Source organism: Eubalaena glacialis, chromosome 10 (genome assembly GCF_028564815.1).
Source record: "Eubalaena glacialis isolate mEubGla1 chromosome 10, mEubGla1.1.hap2.+ XY, whole genome shotgun sequence".
In the NCBI taxonomy this organism is placed as follows: Eukaryota; Metazoa; Chordata; class Mammalia; order Artiodactyla; family Balaenidae; genus Eubalaena; species Eubalaena glacialis.
Window position 1 is genome coordinate 83,755,563 of NC_083725.1, and position 22,275 is coordinate 83,777,837.

The 22,275-nt window shown below is 53.9% G+C and overlaps 1 protein-coding gene across 1 annotated transcript in view; it reads right to left on the minus strand.

Annotated features, from left to right (window-relative positions):
* Positions 1-463: 463 nt before the first annotated feature.
* The window catches only part of PTPN5 (protein tyrosine phosphatase non-receptor type 5), a 37,873-nt gene continuing 16,061 nt past the window's right edge, over positions 464-22,275 (minus strand). Inside the window, exons 4-15 of the mRNA XM_061203744.1 lie at positions 15,004-15,197; positions 14,354-14,461; positions 14,036-14,113; positions 13,303-13,544; positions 11,737-11,926; positions 9,221-9,305; positions 5,090-5,169; positions 4,769-4,906; positions 4,123-4,233; positions 1,800-1,960; positions 1,594-1,707; positions 464-1,158 (exon numbers count right to left, since the gene is read on the minus strand). Coding sequence (XP_061059727.1) covers positions 1,065-1,158; positions 1,594-1,707; positions 1,800-1,960; positions 4,123-4,233; positions 4,769-4,906; positions 5,090-5,169; positions 9,221-9,305; positions 11,737-11,926; positions 13,303-13,544; positions 14,036-14,113; positions 14,354-14,461; positions 15,004-15,197 — 1,595 coding nt within the window. The 3' untranslated portion in view covers positions 464-1,064. The remainder of the gene's footprint in view (positions 1,159-1,593; positions 1,708-1,799; positions 1,961-4,122; positions 4,234-4,768; positions 4,907-5,089; positions 5,170-9,220; positions 9,306-11,736; positions 11,927-13,302; positions 13,545-14,035; positions 14,114-14,353; positions 14,462-15,003; positions 15,198-22,275) is intronic.

Sequence of the window (22,275 nt, forward strand, 5' to 3'; positions counted from 1 at the left end):
CATTTATTGCTCTATTCAATGACCATGAGCAAATTATAAAAAGACACCAAATGTCTCTGTCTGCCGTGGAATAAATATTTAAAGTCAGCAATAAAAACACGTGGCTCCAAGATAACACATGTTGCCAAAGAGTCATGCACGCCCTGCTGACGGGCTCTCAACACACGCATGGACATGGGACACACGCAGAGCTACACGCGGTGAGACTTCTGGGAGGGATTTCCCACAGTGACACCGAAAAATGTTTCACACATATCTGGGGCCGAGTCCCCACCCCACCCTCGGAGCTCCCCCTCTCCCACCGTGGCCCAGGTCCTCTAGGTTCACTGTCCCCATCTGTCCCCTTCCTCCCTGATGCCTCGCGAGTTGCTCGCTGCCTCCTGCGGGCATCTGACACCCAGAGGCCACCCTGGCTGCGATACTTCTCCCCCCACCACCACCCAGAGACCTCTCCCCCAGCTGAGATCTTTCTGCCACCCGCTCAGGAGCTCCCTGTGCCTGACCTCCAGGTCCTCAGGCCCCCCGTCCTTATCCTGGTCCCAGTAACTAGGGGCAAAGTGCAATCTGCCTGTTGGGAGAAGTGGGGCTGGGGGCCGGGGGCAGGCACCTCTGCCGGGGCCACTTGGGGGCTGGAGCTCATTACCCCTCTCCTGGGTTGAGGAGACACAGTGTCCGGTACAGACAGCAGAGATGGATGGACAGACACAACACGCTGCGGCAGGACACGTGGAGTGCGGCACGGAAATGTTTTGGATCAAGTAGCAATGGAACCATCATTAAAAACTGAGGCCCCAGGTCGCGCAGCGTGGGTCAGGCCCTGGGGCCCTAGGCCTGGCCTGGCACACCCCTCCCCCACCCTCCCCCACTCCCCAATATGTACAGTAGGAAGAGCTACGTTGGGGGGGGGGCAGGGGCCAGGCCCAGGCTGGGGGGAGCAGACTGAGGAGAAGGAAGCGGGAGGGGCAGGGAGCAGGCTGGACCCGAGGCAGGGCCCTGGGTGTGGCTGGGATGAGGGCCCAGACTCAGGCTGGGTGGTACCCAGAGGACCTCGGGGAGGAGTGTGGTCACTCGGGGGACGGGCGGGACAGCTGCTTCTCGTAGAGGCTCATGACGTGGTGCACGAACTGGTACTGCTCACACGTCTGGATCATGCCGCCCCTGCCCGGCAGACGCACAGTGGGGACGGGGTCATGGAGGGACCTGCCCCCAGACCCCCAGAGTGCCAGTCATCTGAGGCTCATCAGGGACTCTGCCTTTGTGCAGCTTAGAGAGGCCAACCCTGGACAGCCACTCCCCCTCCCCCTTCCTGTCCCTCCCAGCTCTGGCATAGACAGCGGGGACACAGGTGACATGTCCCACCACTCTCGGCCCCTGCCCCTGTGTCCACCAGCTCTGTTTCTCTCCCCTCTTCATCCAGCCACCAACTGTCTGGACCCGGTTCCTCTACCCATCTGTCCTCCCCACTTCCTGTCCGCCGGTCAGTCCCCGCGGGGTGTGTCCCCCTAACCCTCACCCTATGCACACGTCAGTCTCTCTCTGCTGCCCCCAGGGCTCTAGCTCCCCACGTGCTCAGCCCCCTGCCCATGGGCTGACCTGTCCTGACGGAGCTGGCACGTGGTCTTCAGGATGTCCACCACGCCCTCGTGCCGCAGCTGCTGGCAGCAGATGCTAGTGGCGATGAAGCAGCCCGTCCTCCCAATCCCTGCACTGAGGGCCGAGGGCGTGGGTGGGTGAGGGGCAGGGCAGCCTAGGGGTGGGGGAAGCTGCCCTGCCCTCGTGGGTGTCTGGGGAGGACCCACCTGCAGTGGACGACGATGGGGGCGCAGCGGGGCCCCTCCTGCTGGGCTGCCTCCTCCACCTCCTGCACCAGGTGCAGGAGTGGGGGGGCCCGGTCTGGGGTCTTCTGGTCGGGCCAGGATGTGAACCAGTAATGCTTCAGGCCTCGCTCTTCTGTCCCACTCTGTCCAGGACACAGAGGCCCACCCCAGATACACGTGAACTCTTTGAGCCCACAGATCAGCCCAGAGATGGAGATGGGAGGGAAGGAGGAAACACACAGGAGGGAGGCCACAGGGAGTGGGGCCTCGGGCCTCTGCCATCTATACCGCATCACCCAGCGGCACCAGACAGAGACCCGAAGCTAGGTGGGCAGCAGGGGCTGGTCAGCAGCGACAGCACTGGTCTTCACGTGGGTTCTGCCCCAGCAACTCCAAGATCATCCAAGAGAGGTGAAGAGTCCCTTCTCCAATTCACTCCTGTCTCCTGGTCACCCCTTAACAGCCCAGTCACCTCCCAAGAGCCCTGGGACCCTTCCTCTTGCCTCAGTATACTTCCCTGCCCACCTCCAACCCCAGCAAGTGTTCCCCTCTCCGTGCTATCCTCTCCACCACCACCGCCTCCACTTTGGTCTTTATCATCTCTCGACTGTGTGAGACCCTCCCTCCTCCTCCCTGACGGCCCCAGCTCCATAGTGTCAAAACGGTCTGTCTACAGCACAGGCTGCTCTCCTGCTCAGAACCCTTTGATGGCTCTCATTGCTCTTAGAATCAAACCCACCCTCCCCAGTCTTCAGCCAGGCAAATAAGACACATGGTTCAGTATCTACCCTCCAGGCCCAGCTCCTGCTCCTGTGAACTTGCACTTGATTCTCTTGCACTCCAAATGGTTTGCAGATCAAACCTCTGCTTCCCCCACCTCCTCCACGTATACACACATAGAGCTATTCTATCTTCCACGCCCTTACTTTTACTTTCTCTCTGCCTGGAATGCTCTCTCCACTTCTTTGCCCCCTAGCCAACTCTTACTCATCCTTCAGAACCCCATTCAGCACCACCATTTCCAGGAAGCCCTCCCTAAGCACCCTAGCTGACAAAGGGTCCTTCTTCTGGGCTCTTACCTATTTCTATGTCAGTACTTACCATTTTATAGGTGCTCCTTGAGGAGAGAGTCCAGGCTTTGGACAGCTCTGTGTTCCCAGTACCCAACCCAGAACCAGGCTCAGAGCAGGTGCTTGTAAAGGTTTATGGACAGAAGTAAATACCCCCAAGCCCCAAGCTGTCCCAATTCTTCCCTAACCAGTCCGGCAGCACTGAGAAGATGAGACAGCCCCAGCATATCTTCCCGGGGGAAAAAAGAAGCTGGTTCCTTGCACTCCTGCGTTATCTGGCTGTGGCAGCTACCATGGCCTCTGCCCTCTACCTCCTGGCCCCTTTCTGCCCGCAAGCAAGCCTATATCTTGGAGATGCTTAGTTGGGCACTGTCCTCCAGGGGCTGAGTTCTCCTTGACACCCCCTCTTTCACCTTCTCCAGTGGGAGGGGGCAGCTCAGAGGAACAAGTCTCAGGCCCTTGACATCCTATCCAGACCCTGTGGCTGCCAGCATCAGTGGACCTCCTAGGCTGTTTCTGGATAGGATGTCAGCTTCCTGGCATCCAGCTCACTTCTTACAGACTTTGGGTTATTACAGTGGCACCACTTTCCCCAAACATGGGTCATAAGATTTCTCAAAAACAGAACGCACTAATTCTCCTGACTCCAAAGGAACAATCTCTTCTCTTATGCTGAGCCTGGAAGAAGCACAACTTCAGGGTGGGAGGATACCTCCCCCAACTCTTCTGGGCTGTTCTGTAATTGCTCATATTTTGTATGTCTTCTTCTCTCTCTCTTTTTTTTTTTTTCCTTTTTCTGTGCAACCACAACCTCCCTGTGCAACCCAAGTGCAGCAAGGAGTGCCTGCCCTCTGGTGGACGGTGTCATACTACAGGCTGGAAGCTCAGGTAAAGGGATGTTTCTAGGCAGGATCTCAAAGTTCAGTTATAAGGACAGTGCTGGAAGCTGCTGAAGCCCCCTTTTCCAGACAGTCCTGGCCTTGGGTACATTTGAAGCAGAGCTGGAAGACATTATGAATGACAGTGTGGATGGAGAGAACCTAACAATACGAAATGCACTGAGGGTTTGGTCCTTCTTCTGGCCTCCAAGTCTATTCACCACTCTCTCCCTCGTCCCTGCTCATCAGTAAATCCTGGGAGTGACACACGCCTTAATTTCAGCTATCATGGCCTCTGGGACCCTGTTGGCTGTGGAGTCCCCCATCTGCCCAGCCCAGTCCAATCCCAGGCCTCACCCTGAGAGCAATGAGTCGGAGCCGGTAATCCTCAGTGTGGATGACTTTCTGCACAGTGATCTCCACGCCGTCGTACACCACCTGCTCCTCCGGCCAATACTCGGTGCACTTCTGCAGGGGCCCAGATCAGGCTGTGATACTCCCAGCACCCCAGCCATACTCTCCCCAATACCCCTCCCAGGCCAGCGGGAAGAGAGGTAACAGGGCAGTAGGTTTGCAGTTAGAGAGTTCAAATCTCAGCTTCATAACCTGTAAGTTACTTCCCTTTTCTGAGCCTGAGTTTCCTCATCTGGAACATGGAAATAATACCCATTTTGAAGGACTTTTATGGGAGTTCAATTAAATGGGCCGTGATGAGTACAGAAGTAGCCAGCCTCAGGCCTGGCAGGCTAAGCAGCAGCAGAGCATCGTGTTTTAGATCCTGAGCCCTGGAGGTGGAGAGGCCAGCTCCAGCCTCTGCCTCTGACTCTCTGTGTGGCTCTGAGCAACTGACTTAACTTCGCTGAGCCTCACATTTCCTCCCCTTGGCAGGCAGTGAGGTGAACATACCAACCTCACAAAACTGCTGTAAGGATTAATATGGAAACAAGACGCTTAGCTCAGGGCACAAAGCAGCAGACATCTGGTAAGGTACAGGGGTGCCTACCTCGTTCATCTCCTCGATGTTGGTGATCATGACAATGATGGGCGTGTGCTCCTGCCACACCATGCGCCAGAAGTCGCCAACTGTGCTGACGATGGGTCCCTGAGTGGCGATATACACCTTCTCTTCCCCACCATAGCCCTGCGGCCAGCCAAGGCCAGGCCATCAGGGTCAGACGCCGTGCTCCTGGGGCCCAGTCCCCACACTCAGGCTCTTCCCGGGGGCTGGCAGGAGCCACATGGGCTTAGGGACAAGCCTAGAGGATGGATCCCATTGACTCGGGCCTTCCTTTCAGGGAGAGGCCATCGGGATGGGGCTACATACCCGGATGTAGTTGGCGTTGATGTAGGAACTCAGAGGGTCGTCAGGGTCTGGTGAGGTCAGACACACTCTGCTGTGAGGGTCTGGGGTGGGGGAGACAGGTGAGGCTGGGATTTAACGTATGCAGTCCCCCTGGTGCAGAGCCCACTTTATCTGGCCCATTTCAGGGCACCCACATTTCTTCTGGAACTTGAAGTTCCTTCTTCCCTTGCCCAGAAGCAAAACACTGACCCATCCCTGTGGCCCACTCAGGCAGGTGAGGCCCAGGCTGAAGAGGACAGTACAGAGAGGGGCCTTAGGTCTCTCCCTCTGTAGGATCCATGCCGCCCCTTGCCATGTGTCCCTTAAGCTGCCCTGTCCTCACTGTGCCTCATGTTCTGGGGAGGAGAAAGCTAAATCAGTAAGAAATTCCCTAGAGGATGCATCCTGGACAGCAGGGCTGAGTTTGAGTATACACTGTCCCCAACGTGCCGTGTAAGCTTGTAAAGCACATGGCCTTTCTAAGCCTCAGTTTTCTGATCTGTAATATGGGGGTAAAGATGCCTACTTCCTAGGATTGTTGGGAAGATAAATGAGAAAACAGATGTGAAAGTGCAATGTTAAACTGTAAAGCACTTTATAGCTAAGATTTGGGTAGGACGCTGAGGGAGAATATTACTATGAAAGGAGTAAAGTCTTCCACGTCTGAGATGAGATGGCACACACGTGCACAAGGGTTCCCCCCCACCCCCATCTATTCACATGTCAAATCCCATAGCAGCAGATTCTCACAACGTCCTGCTCTTCTTCCTGGGTTTGTTTTGTTCCAGCTAGAGCCTCCCTGTATTGACTAGTCTGCTCTGTGAGCCTACAGAAGCTGGGATTGAGCCGGCAGGTTGTGGGGTGGGCAGGAAGCTGGGGCCCGGGGCTCTGGTCTGACTTTGTCACCAATTGGCTGTCTTCTCCCTTCTCTGGGCCCCAGGTTCTCTTCTGTGGAGGGAGGTCTGGACTAAAGGCCCTGCCAGTGTGCCCCATATGGGGCTCTCAAAGGCTGTGTGAGGAGCGGTCAGGAGCCTACACCACTGACCAGTAAGGCTGGGTTCAAGTCCTGGCAGTGTCAGTGTAGGCCATTTACTTAGTTCCCCTGTGCCTTCTCTGTAAACTAGGGACATTCCTTCCATCACAACCTCACTCATCTTGTAAACGTTCAAGAGTAGATGTTAATGAGTCCTCAGACCCATAACTCGGCCCAGCATATGGTGAACACTATAGGGCACGTGTCTGCTGTTATTACTGCCATCATTACAAGTTCCACTATAAGCTAACAGCTCAAAAGAAGGATCCCACGAAGTGAGGCAGTGGCATGGACATATATACACTACCAAATGTAAAATAGATTGCTAGTGGGAAGCAGCCGCATAGCACAGGGAGATAAGCTCGGTGCTCTGTGACCACCTAGAGGGGTGGGATAGGGAGGGTGGGAGGGAGACGCAAGAGGGAGGGGATATGGGGATATATGTATATGTATAGCTGATTCACTTTGTTATACAGCAGAAACTAACACACCATTGTAAAGCAATTATACTCCAATAAAGACGTTAAAAAAAAAAAAAAAAAAAGAAGGATCCCAAACCCGGTAGATGAAGTGGGACATGACACCCACAAAGCCTCCCCTCTCTGGCCCTTTCATGCCCCGGCCCCAGTGCTTGAGGTTTGGGCAGGTGATTGGGCGGGGAGGTGGGGACAGGGCAGCTCCTGTGGAGGAGGGAGTGGAGGGGTGTCAGGTATGGGGAAGAGCGAGGGTAAATGGAAGGAGGCTCTGGGTGACCAGCGGGAGAGAGGCGCGGGCAGCACTGTGTGGGCCACCTCCCTTCTCCTCGTGGTGCCTGCCCAGATTAGGACTCAGAAGTGGGCACTAGACCCCCTGGCTAGACACCAGGGCCTTTGATATTAAAGAACCACCGTGAGAATGGTGATGGTTCTATTGACCCTACCGAGCGTGGACTCTGAGACTGACATTGTGCCTGAGCATGGGGGCTCCTAGATCAGCCAGGCCCGGTCCCTGTCCCCTACTGCTGGGCAGGCGGTCGAGCAGTGTATGGCCTGTGAGCACTGGGGACGAGGGAACAGAGGGGACTTGACTTGGCTCAGATGGAAGAGGGGGCACCTGGGTTGGGTTTGAAGGACCAGTAGAAAGCGGAGTAGGGAGCACCGCTCTGTCCAGTTCAAGTGTACAGGGCCAGGTGGGAGCTGGGGAGAGATGAGGCTGGAGAGGAACCAGCTGGCAAAGGGTCCAATAAACCATGCTTATAAGGCTGGACCTCAACCCGAGGATTATGGGGTAACAGTGACAGTGTTTAAAGAGGAGAATGACATGATTAGTTTTCTGTTTTGCATCATTTTGGTGACAATGGTAGAAGATGGACAGAAGGAGAGAATGTGGGACTCAGGAGACTACTTACATTACTGTAATGATCCACATAAGAAGTGTCAGGGTCAGAGGGCTGCCCTGCCCAGCACAACTCCAGGGGGCACTATGTCCATGCAGTCCATGTAAATGGCACCCCTGGAATTGCGCAACATGCAAGTCCGACCCCCCAAAATCACTGGGCAACATGGAAGCCCTCACCCCAAAAAAGTAATTTGGCAGTGAAGTTGGAGAGGGGGAGCTAGATTTGAGGGATATTCATTCATTCATTCATATAGGTGCAGCTCCCCTGCATCTTGTCCTCAATGCTGCCTGCTGGGTCACTCTGTACTGGAACTGTCCATGGATCTGTCTCTCTCACTAGACTGTGAGCTCCCTGTGCACAGAGTCTGTGTCTCATTCATGTCTGAATTCTCAGGCCCTGGTCATGGTGTAGAATGAATGAGAAAGCAAACCTTCGGGTGTCCTGGATCTGAGAGGGGGCTTTGCCATCCACCCCAGCCCGGTCTCTGAAGGCACAGGGTCAATTCTTGCTGGCCACAGAGAAGGTTCTCTGTTGGGTTTGGGGACCTGGAGGCTCAGGGCATGGCTGGAGGCTGGATTCTTCTCAGGAATCCAGTGGGGACCAAATGGAGTGATGGCCTGGCTCCCATACTCCCCCAGTGGCTATTCTGAGTGGCCAGCAAAGCCCTAGATTGTGGGGTACCCAAACCCCTCCCTCCAGGTTGGGCTGGGTGGGTGGAGGGCAGCAAGAGGAGGGAAGAGGTGAGCAGCCCTGAATATTGCATCCTGGCCTTAAATGGTGCTTTGTTTAACCGGAACTACCTAGACACTGTGTAACCATAGCAACCACAAGTCGATATTTTAAAAGTTAAAAATAAGTCATGACATCTTACATGTTGTTGGAGATGCTAATGGCAAAACTGCTTTTTTAAAGCTTCGTTACTCCATAAACTGAGTGGAATAGGTTTGTGGATTTGCTTTCAATATATCACCCCCTAAGCTAGCCCTGGGGCCTGGGGCCAGAACTTGGCAGGGGTGACAGGCAGATAGGGGCTTGACGAAAGTTACCTGAAAATGACACTCCAGGGCTAAAAGAGGAATATCAGGTCGCCTGGTCTAACTGCCCCCAAAGGGGGAAAATCCCTATCAGACCTTCCAGGGGACTGCTCATGCAGTCTAGCTTGAATACCCTGACTGATGGGGAGCTTACTACCAGACAGGCAGCTCATTCCCTTATGGGGTGACTCTGCCTGTTAGAGGACTCACAATCTGGCCAAACTGAACTCAAGGTAGACAAAAGAGCCCAATTCTGGGGTCACAGGCCCAGTTTGAAACTCAGTTCTGTATGTCTTAGTTGTGTGACAGTGGATGAGCCACTTATCCTCTCTGAGCCTTAATGTCCTCTCTTTAAAACCTGCCCATTCTGAAGAGACCAAGGATGTGAAAAGACTGTTCAGCCACCATGAACTGTCTAGGAGCTGCTGTTATTGTTCCTCTTTCTCTCTGGGCTTCCACAGGGCAAGGGTCTGGAAAGTGCTGTGTGAAGGAACAAGGAGCCCTCTACCCTCTAAAGGGGGTGTTTCCCTTCACTGGGTACCTGCACCCTCTGTCCCCTCTCCTCGTGACCGTGGAGGCCCACTCTGGGGTTAAGGCCTTCCTCAGGGTGAAGAGGCACCCAGGTGAGGGGGAGCCTGCCCCCACCCCCTGGGGCAGTGAGTACTCACTGGGAAGGATGGTTTTGTACCGGTTCTTCCGCACCAGCCCAGGGATGTCATACTCTTTCGGATCCACAAAGTTCATGGGAATTTCCTGCAGGAGGACATGGGGGTGTGAGCAGAGGTGGGTTGACTTAAGTGCATGCATTCATTCAACAAATATTGACTATTAAATGAGTTAGTGCACATAAAAAGCATCTAGAACAGACCTGGCACACGCTGAGTGCATAATAAATGTTATTATCACCATTGTTTATTGGGGGCCAGCCTGGCACATAGTAGACACTCAAAGAAGAACAGAAGAAAAAGTGACCTGGCAAATCACTGCCTTCTTCTGCACCCTGTGCTGCAGCCACACTGAGTGGTTTTACTGACCCGTGTTCCTACCCTGCGTGTCTCTACCTCAGGACCCTGGATAGTGCTGCTCACTCTGCAGTAACATCCACCCCATCCTCATCTTCTCATGTCCTCCTGTCCATCATAAATGCCACCTCCTCCAAGAAGCCTTCCCTGATTCTCCAGCAGGAAAGGAGCCTCCTTCTGGGCCTCCCAGAGTTGTATTTGCACCTCCCAATCACTCTCTATGTCAAGAGTTCCAAGTTGGAACTTCTCTGCCTGGAATGTGAGGTCTTTTCCAATCTGGCCTTTCTTCACCACCAGCTGCTCTGAAGAGACCCACCCTCCAGTTGTGCCCACCTCTTCCTGTGGCTAATTTGTCAGTATCCAGCTAGCCTCCAGGTCTGAGCTCACGGCACCCAGCTTGTGGGGAGCACCAGTCCCACCCCTCTTCATCACCCCAAATCCTTCCCAGCCTTTAAGGTTCACCTCTTCCCCCCCACCCATGTTCTCTGGGATGACTCCCCAGTGTCTGTCTTCTCTTCACGCCCCTTCCCTCTGTCCACACGCTTTAGCACCTGACTTCACATGGTTTACGGTGTTCATTGTTTGTGGACACACTAAGTGTGTGCTTTGTACGATGAGGATCATAATACTTACCTTCTAGGGTGGTTGTGAGAATCAAAAGAATAAAAAGCATGTGCAGAAGCGCCCATGGAGTGGGTGTGTGGGCACCCCCTCTTTCTTACTCTCTGAGCAAAACTGACAATGATCTACTGAACCGGAGATGACAAGGGGATGCAAGCCCTTTCCTCAAGGGGAGGTGTGGCCATGGGAATGGCAGCTGAGGCTGGGTGGTCGAGGAAGGCTTCCTAGGGGCCTCCAGGGTCGGGGATGATGACAGGGAAGGCACCGGGGCAGCGGTGGGGGGTGGTGCGGGACCCAGTTTGAAGTGGACAGTCCCTGCAGGGATGGGGATATAAGTCCGGAAAAGGAGTCGTTCAGCTCAGGTAAGGCAGGCTGTGCCACATTCTGGAGAATCTGGAGCAACGGGTCAGAGGGTGATGGAGGGCTTCTCAGAGGGGAGAGCCATCCGGTCCAGGTAGGGAGCAGGGTGGCCTGGGGCGAGGGGAGCTGTAAGGGAGGCACACGGGTTCTCCATCCCTCTGGCTTCTCCCAAGAGGGACACTCCCCAAATGCTCATGGCCTCTTGCCCGTTCCTACCCACAGAGGTGGGTGAGTTACCCAATGAGTGTGTTTGACTGAGGAACCGGGCTTTCGGGCCCCAGCCCCTTCCTTCCTCCTTCTTTCCCGGCCCTCCTGCCAAGAAAGAATTATAGGGCACCCCTATGAGGTGAGGCCGGCGATGTGCCAGCACCGCCCGGGGTGGGTGGAAAGTTTGTTCACTCTGGTGGTTGGTATTAGGAAGTTCCCTACTGCTACCTACCTAATCCTCATGTTAAACCTAGCCTTTATCTGCAAAAATAAAGGTGATTTTGTGATTTTCCATGTCTTGGCTCTTAACTGGTTGAGTGCTCAGGCAGGTAAAACAGGGGTGTCATTTATGGGCCCCTTAAAGTCCAACAGGAGGCAGCTGGAGGCTGTTGCATAAGTCTAGAGGGCAGGTGATCAGGACCACCCTAAGCCTGCATCACAGAACTGGAGAGATTTCAAAGGAGGACGAACAATGTTAGGTGATGTCAGGCAGGGGGAGGGTGGGAAAACGGGAGAGTCAGAAGAGAAGGCTTTCAGGAATTCCCTGGCAGTCCAGTGGTTAGGAGTCAGTGTTTTCACTGCTGGGGCCCAGGTTCAATACCTGGTGCCTCGCGGAGTGGCCAAAGAAAAAAAAAAAAGAAGAGAAAGCTTTCTAAGGCTTTCTCAGGCTTTCAGAGCACAGTCCTGGATGATAAAGACTTGGGAACGCCACAAACACCAATCACCCCATGGGCGCTTTGCACACGTTCTGCATCTCTTGAATCCTTGCAACACCCCTGTTATTTTTACTCCCATTTTCGGGATGAGAAACTGAGGCCCAGAGCGAAAACAAGACAGTAGGAGAGGTGAGAATGAAATGATGCTCATCCATCAGATGCTGACTTTGGGGTACCCCGCTCCAAAGTCTTGCTGGGGGGATCAACATGAGTAGAATGGGCTGCCCCCTGCAGGGTAGCCAGCTCAAGGGGACTCACAAAGAATTCTGCCTGAAGCAGGAAGGGGTCCAGGGCCTTCTCGTGAAGCTCTTCGGCCTGGAGGACGCGGGAGGCGCTGAGCAGGTACTCGCGGGCCGACTCCTCGCGTGGGGACATGAGATAGCCGAACCCCTCCTCATTGCAGCCCGGGGTGCACATGTCCAGGGTCAGGGAGACGTTGGAGCCCCTCCTGGAAGGACCGGATAAGGAGGGGTGAGTATCAGGGTCACGGAGGGCCATCAGCTGGGGGCCTTGGAGCAGGAGGATGAGGGAGGGAGGGAGAGATGGGGGTGGGAACCAGGTGGGCTCCAGAGAGAGGAGTGGGTGTGACATCACCCCTGACACAGGGGGCGTGAGGCTCAGCCCCGAGGCTTAGGCTGCCTGCGGTGGAGTAGCTGAGTGTGGCCTCAGCGCGGTTCCCAAGGTTCAATGCAAGGCCCCTGAGCACGGTCCTTCCCTGCACTCGCCTCTGCCACTGCTGGAGGCAGTTCCCAGCCCTGTGGCCCCAGGAAGCTCACACAGAGGGTGCCTGTCTGGAGCAGAGAAGCAGGGCTCGACCTTCTGTATACCAGCCCCGGACCGGCAGTCTGCAAGGACGCAGAATCCAGGAGAGGCCCCGGGAAAGATGGGGTCCCAAGGGCAGCACAGCGGCAGCGAAGATGAGCAGACAGAGCAAACCCTACTGTGTTCAGGGCACAGAACAGCAAAGCCCTCGTGACATAGAAAGGGAATCTGAGTCCCACAGCGGGGACAAGCATGGCCCAAGCACACAGTGAGGGGGTGGCAGAGCTGAAACAAGAAGCTAGGTTTTCCGAGTCCTCGTCCAGTGCTCTTTCCATGACATCATGTGGGCAACTCAACCGTGGTGTGATCTGGTTTACCCAGCCAGGCCCCGAAAAGAGAGTGTTGACACCTCCCAACGTGTGCTCTGCGGAACACTATGAGACACTATAAAAGAGAGCTAGTGGGAACCTGTACAGCACAGGGAGCTCAGCTCGGTGCTCTGTGAGGACCTAGATGGGTGGGATGGGGGTGGGGTGGGAGGGAGGTCCAAGAGGGAGGGGTTATAGGTATACATATAGCTGATTCACTTTGTTGTACAGCAGAAACTAACACAACATTGTAAAGCAACTATACTCCAATAAAATATTAAAAAAAAAATTGAGTTCAAACAAACAAACAAAAAAAGTTGGGTTCTGTGGTCAGATGACTTTGAGGAATGCCACACACTCCCCTTAGTCAATCTACAATGACTACAAGCATGTTAAAGGTCCCGACAAGTCCTGCAGTAAAGAAACCTATCCAAACCACAAGTGTACATGTGAGCGTGCACGTATGTACACTTGTGTATGCCCATGTGTTTGTGTGTAGTAACAGCATTTCTTAGCGTTCACCTTGGGGCATCCTGATCTATGTGAATCAAACCTGGAGAGGATGTGTCTCCACTGGTGGGCTTATGAGCTCAGCTCCTCCCTGGGCACTGGGAGGCAGAGTCAGGCATCTGCCCTTCCGATCGGGAGCTGAGAGCTCCAGGGCCCACAGAGCCCACCTCTCCACTGCACCCACCTCTCCTGCAGACCCATGGCCTTGACAGTCAGTGAGGCAGGGTCGGCCTCAAGCTTGATGTCCATCACGCAGTCAAACACAGGTGTCTCAGGGACAGGGTCCAGGTCCAGGAAGTCATCCTCGACCTTCTCCTCCATCCACTCAGAGTAGGTGAAAGAGGGCTGACGGCTCACCGACTGGCGCCTGTCCTCGGGGGGCAGCGGGGTGGGTGGCTCTGGGGGAGTTCTCAGGAGGTGCCACACCTAGTTGGGGGCATATGGCATCATGGACTGAGGACCATTCTGGCAGCCCCCCTGGGTGAGGGGGTGCCCATGGAGTTGAGCCCCCTGCTCCTCCATGTGTCTGGAGCAGCCCTACTCTCCTGGGAGCTGTCTGCATCGCACCACCCCTCACCTAGATGGGAGGCTCCACCCCCACCATGTCCTCCTGGCCCTCTCCATCCCCAACCCTCAGGTTCTTGTGGATTGAAGCCTTCTTCGTGGGGTTGGGGTAGGGTTCCTACTCCAGTCTTCTCCCTGCCTCAGCCCCTTTCCCCAGCCAAGAACACTGCAAACCAATTTTGAGAAAGACGGCACCTCTCCCCCCAGGCTGGGCACATTGGTGGAAGGAGACGGGTACCCCATCCTCAGCCCTACCCAGAATGTCTAGTCTGTAGGCCAAATGGGAGAAGGTGGGGATCGGGCCTCAGGGTCACGGGAGGGGAGCACGGAGGTTGGTTCAGGAGGAGCCTTACCAAGGTGGTGACGAGGACCACGGACAGAGAGACCAGCAGAAGATTAGGGACGTCCCAGGTCCCAACAGCCAGCCAGGCCTGGGGAACATCAGACAAACAGGTCAGGGTGATGGGGGGGTGGGCAGAGTTCTCATGTTTCAACAGGGATAAAATCAAGGCTCTGAAAACTTTGGACCCGGTCTGGGTAGGAGACAGGGAGAAGCACTTCAGGGGCCAGTAAATATCTCCTGAACTCAAAGAAGCCCCAGGCAGGGGTTGGTGGGACTGGAGGCCCCCAAGCATTCCCTCCTACCCTGGGGCTCCCTGGAGCTTACTCACCGAGGGTCCCAGCTGCTCCAGGAGTGCTAGCACGGAGGAGATGAGGTCTGTGGCATTTTGCGACCAGATGGGGCCGTAGCCGCTGAGCCAGAGCATCCCGCAGGCGAGCTGGGGCGGCCGGGGGCAGCACACTGAGTCTGGAGCCTGGGCTCCTTGCTCCCACATACCCCCATCTCCCCACGCTCGAGAGCTCCCCTTCAGCCTCAACCTGGCCCCCCAAGGTCCAGACTGCACAGCTGGGGCAAGGGCCCGGGACTTTTCCCTGGAGAAAAGCTGACTCAAGGGAGCCAAGGGAAAGCCCTTCCCAGAGGGGACCTTCCCACCCCACCAGGTACACACTTAACAAGGACAGTCTCCCAGAGATGCCTCCAGAGACAGGAAGTCCTCAGAAGGACCCCTGTGGGGCCAGGGGCTTGGGAGTGGGCCTGTGGTCCTGCTTCTGAGTTCAGGGCGTGAGGGGCTTATCCATCAAGGCTGTGGCTCAGAACTCCAGCCTTCTCCTCACACCAGCCCGAGGGCTGGAGTCACGAGGGACACCACAGAGGCCCCTCATCTTTCTGTGTCCCCAAGCGGCCATCTCGGGGAGGAAGTGGAGGCCGTCCCTCAACCCGCCCTCCCTCCAGGCCCCGCAAGGCCTGTGATGTCCTTACCAGGAACTGGGAGGCAGCCAACAGGCACAGGCTGCTCCTGACGGTGAGGGAGTGGCTCCTGGCGCCTCGAGGTGGTGGCTTCTGAGCCGGCTCTGAGGGCGGTGAAGGAGGCGGGGGCAGCGGCATCTCTCTCTGCAAGGCCGTGGGCCCCTCGGCCTGGTCCAGCGCCTCCATCCCTACCGGCTGGGGGACACCTGCGGAAGGTGGACACACGGCCGGTGATCCGGGCCCTGGCGACCCCGGCGGACCACTCCTTCTGGGGTTGCCGTGGCTTCCTCTCAATCCGGGATCAGTCAGCCTGGCTCCGCTTCCAGCAGTCACCCTCGATTAGCAAAGCAATATTCACCTACCTTCGTCAGAAAGAGCTAAGTGTGGGTGGACAAATTATTTCTCTTTGATTTCTCCAGTAACAGAGTTAAAATGGCAGGAGGTTTTTCAGGGAGTTAACGTCGTGGTGTTTACACAGCTTCATTCTTTTCCCTTCCTTAAGGAAACAAAAAACCACCACCTCAAACTCAATTAAAAGAGAGAGGGAAAAAAAGGTACAGCATAACCAGGCCGTGACCCTGAACAGCCCACCCACGCCTGCCCTCTGGGTTTTTGTCTCTCATGCTCTGCGCCGACTCGGTGTGTGTGCAGGGGGGGAGACGCTGGACACTTGACAAGGTCACAGCCCCGTGCCCCTTCCCCACCTCAAGACCCCACACTGAGGGGGGATGGGGGTGGTCAGGATGGTGTGGAGGAAAATCTCGGTGTAGCAGAATTGATGTCAAACGTCTAAGATCCAGTTCTGGGTCTATCCCTGGTTGTGTGACCTTGGGAAAGTCACCCCCTCCTTTCTGGACCTCAATTTCCACACCTCGAAAATGGGGGTTGGGGGTCTTCCCTTGGTTTTCTTTTTTAAAGTTGTTTTTTTTTTTTTTTTTGATGTGGACCATTTAAAAAATCTTTATTGAATGTTTTACAACATTGCTTCTGTTTTACGTTTTGGTTTTTTTGGCTCAAGGCATGTGGGGTCTTGCTTCCCGACCAGGGATCGAACCCGCGGCCCCTGCATTGGAAGGTGAAGTCTTAACCACTGGACCGCCAGGGAAGTCCCCTGGTTTTCTAACTGTGCTTTAAGGAGCCCTGGTGTTTTCTCAGGTGCACCAGCTATGACCAAGTGCTCTGGGTGCCTATGCCTGGGCCTCAGCCGTGGAAGCTGTTCAATACCGTTCCATATACTGGGCTTCCTCTAAGATGATTTCAACACAAGGTTCCACTACTAAACAAGTCTGAACAGCACTGGCTTGGATCTGATGCCCTGGTGGAGTGTGGGGATTCCAGCAGCACCACCTCGGTGAGCCCCAGAGGTTGGAGCTCCCCATCTAAACCCACACCGTCCAATCTATTGCCAAGAAGAGAGGGACCATCAAGACGGATGTATACGGCTTGATGGTGGGGATGGGACGGTCCACATATCACTGTGTATATGGGACAATGGACTCCTTTTCTAGTTGGGAGACAACGGAACACCCACAGCCAAGACCATGTGAGGCCAACATAGTTGTCTGCATGCTCGCTTGGTTACGTGACAAGTATTTGCTGAGCATCTCGCATGGCCTGGATCAACAATGCGGTGATCCTGGGGATACCTGTATTTCTCTCCCAGGCTCCTCCTTCCCAGACCTGACCCTGTATAGCTCCCTACCTGCTGTGGTCCAGCCACACTCTTTGGCAGTTCCTCGGGTGAGCCCACACCCCATGTTTTGCATATCCTGTCCCCTCTGCCAGGAACATCCCCCCAACATCCTGCTCCCCTCAACTGTCCCCAAAACACTTTGCCAAGTTGACTCCTATTCATCTTGTAGAACTCAATCATCTGTCTCCTAAAGTAGGGGCTCCCCTATCACACACACCCAGCAACCCACATCTCTCCTTCATACGACCAGCAGCAACAATACACCTGGTGAGCACACAGCCCTGCTTTGCTTTGAGTGCTTTGCACGTGTTAATCTATTCACTCTTCATGGTACCCTATGAAGTTGGCACTACCATTATCCTCATTTTACAGAAGAGGAAGATGAGGTGCAGAGAGGCTAATAAGTGGTTGAGGTGGGTTTGAACTGAGGCACTTGGACAGGCTCTGAGCTACAGTACACTCACTCCAGTCTGTCAAAATTATTTGCTGAATATCATCTCCCCCAGTCTCTGTAAGTTCCATGAGGGCAGGAGCAGTATTGGTTTTGCTCATCCTGATTGTCCACAACATGTGGCGCTAGTCCTGGCATGTAAGTCTACAATCAATATTTCCTAAATGAGTGAATGATGATGGGTAAGTGATAAACAAGGATAATAATACATTCTTTGAAAAGCTGCGATGAAGACGGTAGATCCTATAGATGAAACATCCAACTTGGCACTTGGCATCTAGTAGCTGCTCAAGAAACATCAGATTATAATAATAATGACAACACGTAACTCCTGCCTTCAAAAAGCTCAAGTCAGCTGGGTAAAACAGACCAGTGGATGCGTGTTTACAATACAGTGCATTAAGTGAAAAAATCTAAGTGCTGGTGGAGCCTAAGGGCCTCTACCTTTGCCCAGGGAGGCTATAGTTACTAACCACAAGAGCAGATACCTCAGATCCAGCTGCTGCTAAGAGATGGATCACGTAGGAAGCCAAGAGTTTTCACTATTGATAAGCAGAGGGTTGATTACCCAAGTGGCAAGTTCTCCACCCACACCTTCAGAAAAAGCAGTCGATGTGTTACGGCAAATATGGACAGGTAGGAGGGGTACAGCTCAGGGGCCACCTGGCTTGGCTCGTAACACACACTGTGGACTTTGGGCAATCCTTCCTCCCCCCTTGGTCTCAGTTTCCTTATCTGTAAGAAGAGGGAGAACACAGTGCTTCTTAGATGTTTCTCCCATCCTTAGAGCAGAGGGGACATGGGTCTTTGGGGAAAAACAGCAAGTCACATGATCCTGGACTTTGCTGCTTTGTTTTAAAATTCATGGGTGTTCTTTATTCTATTCTATGGCATATCTGTGCTTGTTTTGATCTTAAAATAATGTGTTTTTTTTCCCTCCCAAAGCTTGGAATCAAATTTATGCTTCAGGAAAATGTTCTACATTTATCCTGTGGCTTTGCCCTCAGGGGTACATGCACCCCAGTCTGAGAAGCCTGGAACCTGCCTGCAATAAAACGTCTTCAAGCTGCCGTTAGTAATGACTCTGTAGATGAATATTTAATAATGGGGAAAGATTTTCGATGGTGTGGAGTGAGAAAGGCAAGGTTACAAAACAGTCTGCTCTCCTTGGCCTTAAAAATTAAGAAAGTATATAAAAAGGTGGAGAATCCCCGAAGAAAGATGAGAGGCTAACTCAAGCGGTGCTTGGAGAGCGTGCAGCACAGTGGACGCCGGGCACACAGGAAGTGTTTAATGAACATCATACACGGTAAATGGGAAGAACAGAAGACAGGTAGTAGTAACAATAGTTCTTTGGAGGAGGGTGAGAGTAGAGTGATTTTTTTCATTGTTTACATATTCTTTATTTTTATTTTTATTTTTGGCTGCGTTGGGTCTTCACTGCTGTGCACAGGCTTTCTCTAGTTGCCGCGAGTGGGGGCTACTCTTTGTTGCCGTGCACGGGCTTCTCACTGCAGTGGCTCCTCTTGTTGAGGAGCACGGGCTCTAGGCACGCAGGCTTCAGTAGTTGCAGCACATGGGCTCAGTAGTTGCGGCACGCGGGCCCCAGAGCGCACGGGCTTCAGTAGTCGTGGTGCGCAGGCTCAGTAGTTGTGGCTCGTAGGCTCTAGAGCGCAGGCGCAGTAGTTGTGGCGCACGGGCTTAGTTGCTCCACAGCATGTGGGATCTTCCCGGACCAGGGATCGAACCTATGTCCCCTGCATTGGCAGGCGGATTCTTAAACACTGTACCACCAGAGAAGTCCCTGTTTATGTATTCTAAATTTCCTCCAATAAGTAAATAGGCACATACCTATAGAGATAAATATATATGTATATACATATATATTTATTTGTAGTGAGGAAAATTATTTTTAAAAAGAGGGCACTGTTCTAAGTTCAGATATTATGAGGCCTGGTTAATATTCCCAGGTTCAGGACCCCGACTTTCACCTGTCACACCTAAACGGCACATGGGGGGACTGGGAGAGATTGAGAGTGAGTGCAAGTCTCTGTGAGACCCACCCAGCCGGAGAGCAGCCACTCAGAAGACAGGCCCCCTGACATCACTTTTGCATATGAAAGATGGCAGGTTAACAGCCTGGCACCTTAAGGGGGTAGAAGAAAAACTGCAGGCTGGCGGGGCCCTGTATGCACGTCTCAGAGACGAGGGTGGAAGCCGTGTTTTGTTTTTAAACCCACAGGGTACCTGGCAGCCCTGGAGGCTGGATGAATCCAACTGAGTGCCTGGTAGATGCCTACCTTTCAGAGCAGGGTTTCTTTAAAAGCTTTTCTGGGCAGAAATCTAACATTTCTTTACTCAGGAAGATACATCTTCACACACACACTATATTCTGCATGTAATTCTGGAGGGGATCCACGGACCTCAGGTTAAGAACCCCTGATCTCAGGGGTGGGGAGCAGAGGTCTGTGATCAGGTGGTAGAAGTGGGGAGGTAGAGAACTGGGCTGATTTTAGTCTCTGCTCATTCATGTGTGAGTCCGACACACATTTATTGAGCACCAATTATATATCAATACTTTGCCAAGCACCAGGCTAGGCTCTGTGGATACAGCAGTGAACAACACAGTGCCCGCCCTCGTGGACCACAGAGGTCCTGGGCTCCTTTGTCCTTTGGCCTCCAGGTCCTGCTCCTAGAGATCACGCCAGCCCTTCTCCTTGCCCTGTCCACTCTTCCACTCACTGTCTCGCTCCGGAATGAGAATGCCAGATATCCTGGGTAGGCTCTATGCAGCTCCCAAAGAGCTTGTGCGCACGCAGTTCCTTTTGCTTCTCTGTGAGGTAGACATTGGCATCATCAGCCCCGTTTTGCCGGTGAGAGGCGGCTGCTTGTGTCAAGGACTGGCTTTTCAATAGTTCACAGCACGGTAGCTGCTCTGCCATGCACGAAGCCCTGACTGAGAGGCAGCTTGCTGACAGTGACAGAACACTGGGCTCCTCTCGGGCCTGCTTCCTGCATGGGGTGAAAGGGATTTTCCAGGCATGGAAATCGGGCTGAGCGAGGTTAAGTGGCTTGCCCAAGTACGTGCAGACCCGAGATGCAAACCCAGCCCTTCCTGACGCCAAGTGATCTTTCCGCTTTGCCAAACTGCTTCTCAGGAGAGGTCACTGCAGCAAAGGCAGGGAGATGATGAGAACCTGGGAGATGATGAGAACCTGGGAGGGAGGGAGTCCCTGTGTCTGGGGATCCTTGAACCCTAACCAGCTGCATGGGGGTGGCGGTGCAGCTTCTGTGCCAGATCCCGGCTCCTCAAAGGCCGTATCTTATGAAAGGATGGCGCACTGGAAGGCAGGAGCTCTGCATCCTGGGCCAAAGCTCTAGGGTCCCTGGGTAAGGCACGCAGGCAAATGGCCTTGAGAGTTTACCTTGGGCATGTGGAAACACCATGATCCCTCTCCTGTCACCTGGCACCCAAATCCCACCATTAAACTCTGCAGCCATGGTGTGCCCCGGGGCTGGCCCCGCCCGAGCCCCAGAACGTGGCTGCTCCTGTTGGTGACTCATCCTTGGAGCTGCCGGCTGCCAGCCGCGGAACTGGAGCCGAAGGCTGGCTCGGCCTGTTTCTGTTTACATGAGGAGGGAGCTCTTGTCCCATTCAGTTTTTCTTCTCTTCCCAAACGTGGCTAGGAGGGACCCCCCCCCCACCATGCCCACACAGTCATGGGGGCGCTGACCAACAGAACATCACACTCAGCCCTGCGCGGGCTTCTAGAACCACTGATGGGCAGAGCCAGACCAGCCTTGAGGGGCATCTGGTCTAGTCTGCTAGTTTCTCAGATGGGGAAACTGAGGCCGAGAGGGAAAGTGGCTTGCTGTAGGTCAACAGTCAGCCAAATGTAGAGCCAGGACCACTGAGGGCTAACACTTACTGAGCACTCACCACACGCTGGTGCTGCTCTAAGTGCTTCACGTATATTAACCCATTTAATCCTCACAACAATGCTAGAAGGTACTGCTCTTACTCCCATTTTACAGATGAGGAAACTGAGGCACACGGGCGTTAAGTCACTTGGCCAAGTCAGCTAACAATAGGCAGAAGCTAAGACTAGAACCCAGGCAGCCTGCGGCCACAGCCCATACCGTTAACCAACCCACCAGATGAGACTAGCTCAGGTGATCCGCTCTCCACACCACAGCATCTTGAAGAAATCTCCAACACTCCTAACCCTCCATGTGTTTCCAAGTACAGCCTCATCTCTGTGGGAGATGGTGCTGGGCTCCACAGCCCATCACTGTGTCTGAAACCCCACCCTTAGACACGGACACTTGTTTATAGGATTACTGCTCTTACCTCACTGTGGGGATGGAGGGGAGTGGAGGCGGCGGGGTCCTGTCTGCAGACACCTGAGGGGGCTGTGCTAGGGAAGGGGGCACGTCAAGAGGTGAGAATGGGACCAGTGTGTGGATGCTCTTGGGAGGCAGATTTCCAAGTACCTCAGAGACACTATTGGTTTGGTTCCAGGCCGCTGCAATAAAGCAAATACTGCAATAAAGCAAGTCACACGAATTTTTTGGTTTCCCAGTCCATACAAAAGTCACGTCTGTACTCTACTGTAGTCTATTAAGTATGCAGTAGCATTATGTCGAAAAGAACAATGTACACACCTGAATTAAAAAAAACACTATTGGAAAAATGGTGCCGACAGACTTGCTCAACGCAGGGTTGCCACAAACCTTCAGTTTGTGAAAACCGCAGTATCTGTGAAGCGCAATCAAGCGAAGCGCAATAAAAGGAGGTACATCTGTAACAAGAACTATCTCTAGGACCTGGCCCTATCCAGTCAGCACTGCAGCTCTTGCTGTCCCTACAAGTGCCTTGTTTCTGGGGAGGAAGCTCCTTGGGGGGGCTTCTAGCCAAAACCCTGGAGTCACCCAGACTTAGCTTTGAAGCCCGACTGCGCCATTTACTACCTGTGTGACCTTGGGGAAGTGACTCAATCTCTCCTCTGGACAACAGATCCACTAAGCCTTGCTGGCTGGGGTCTGAGGATGCCATAAGGTAAAAAATGCCCAGTGCTTAGCCTGGTGCCTGGCACACGGTGAACGCTCAGTAAACAGCAGCAGAATTTAGAGAGGAAGG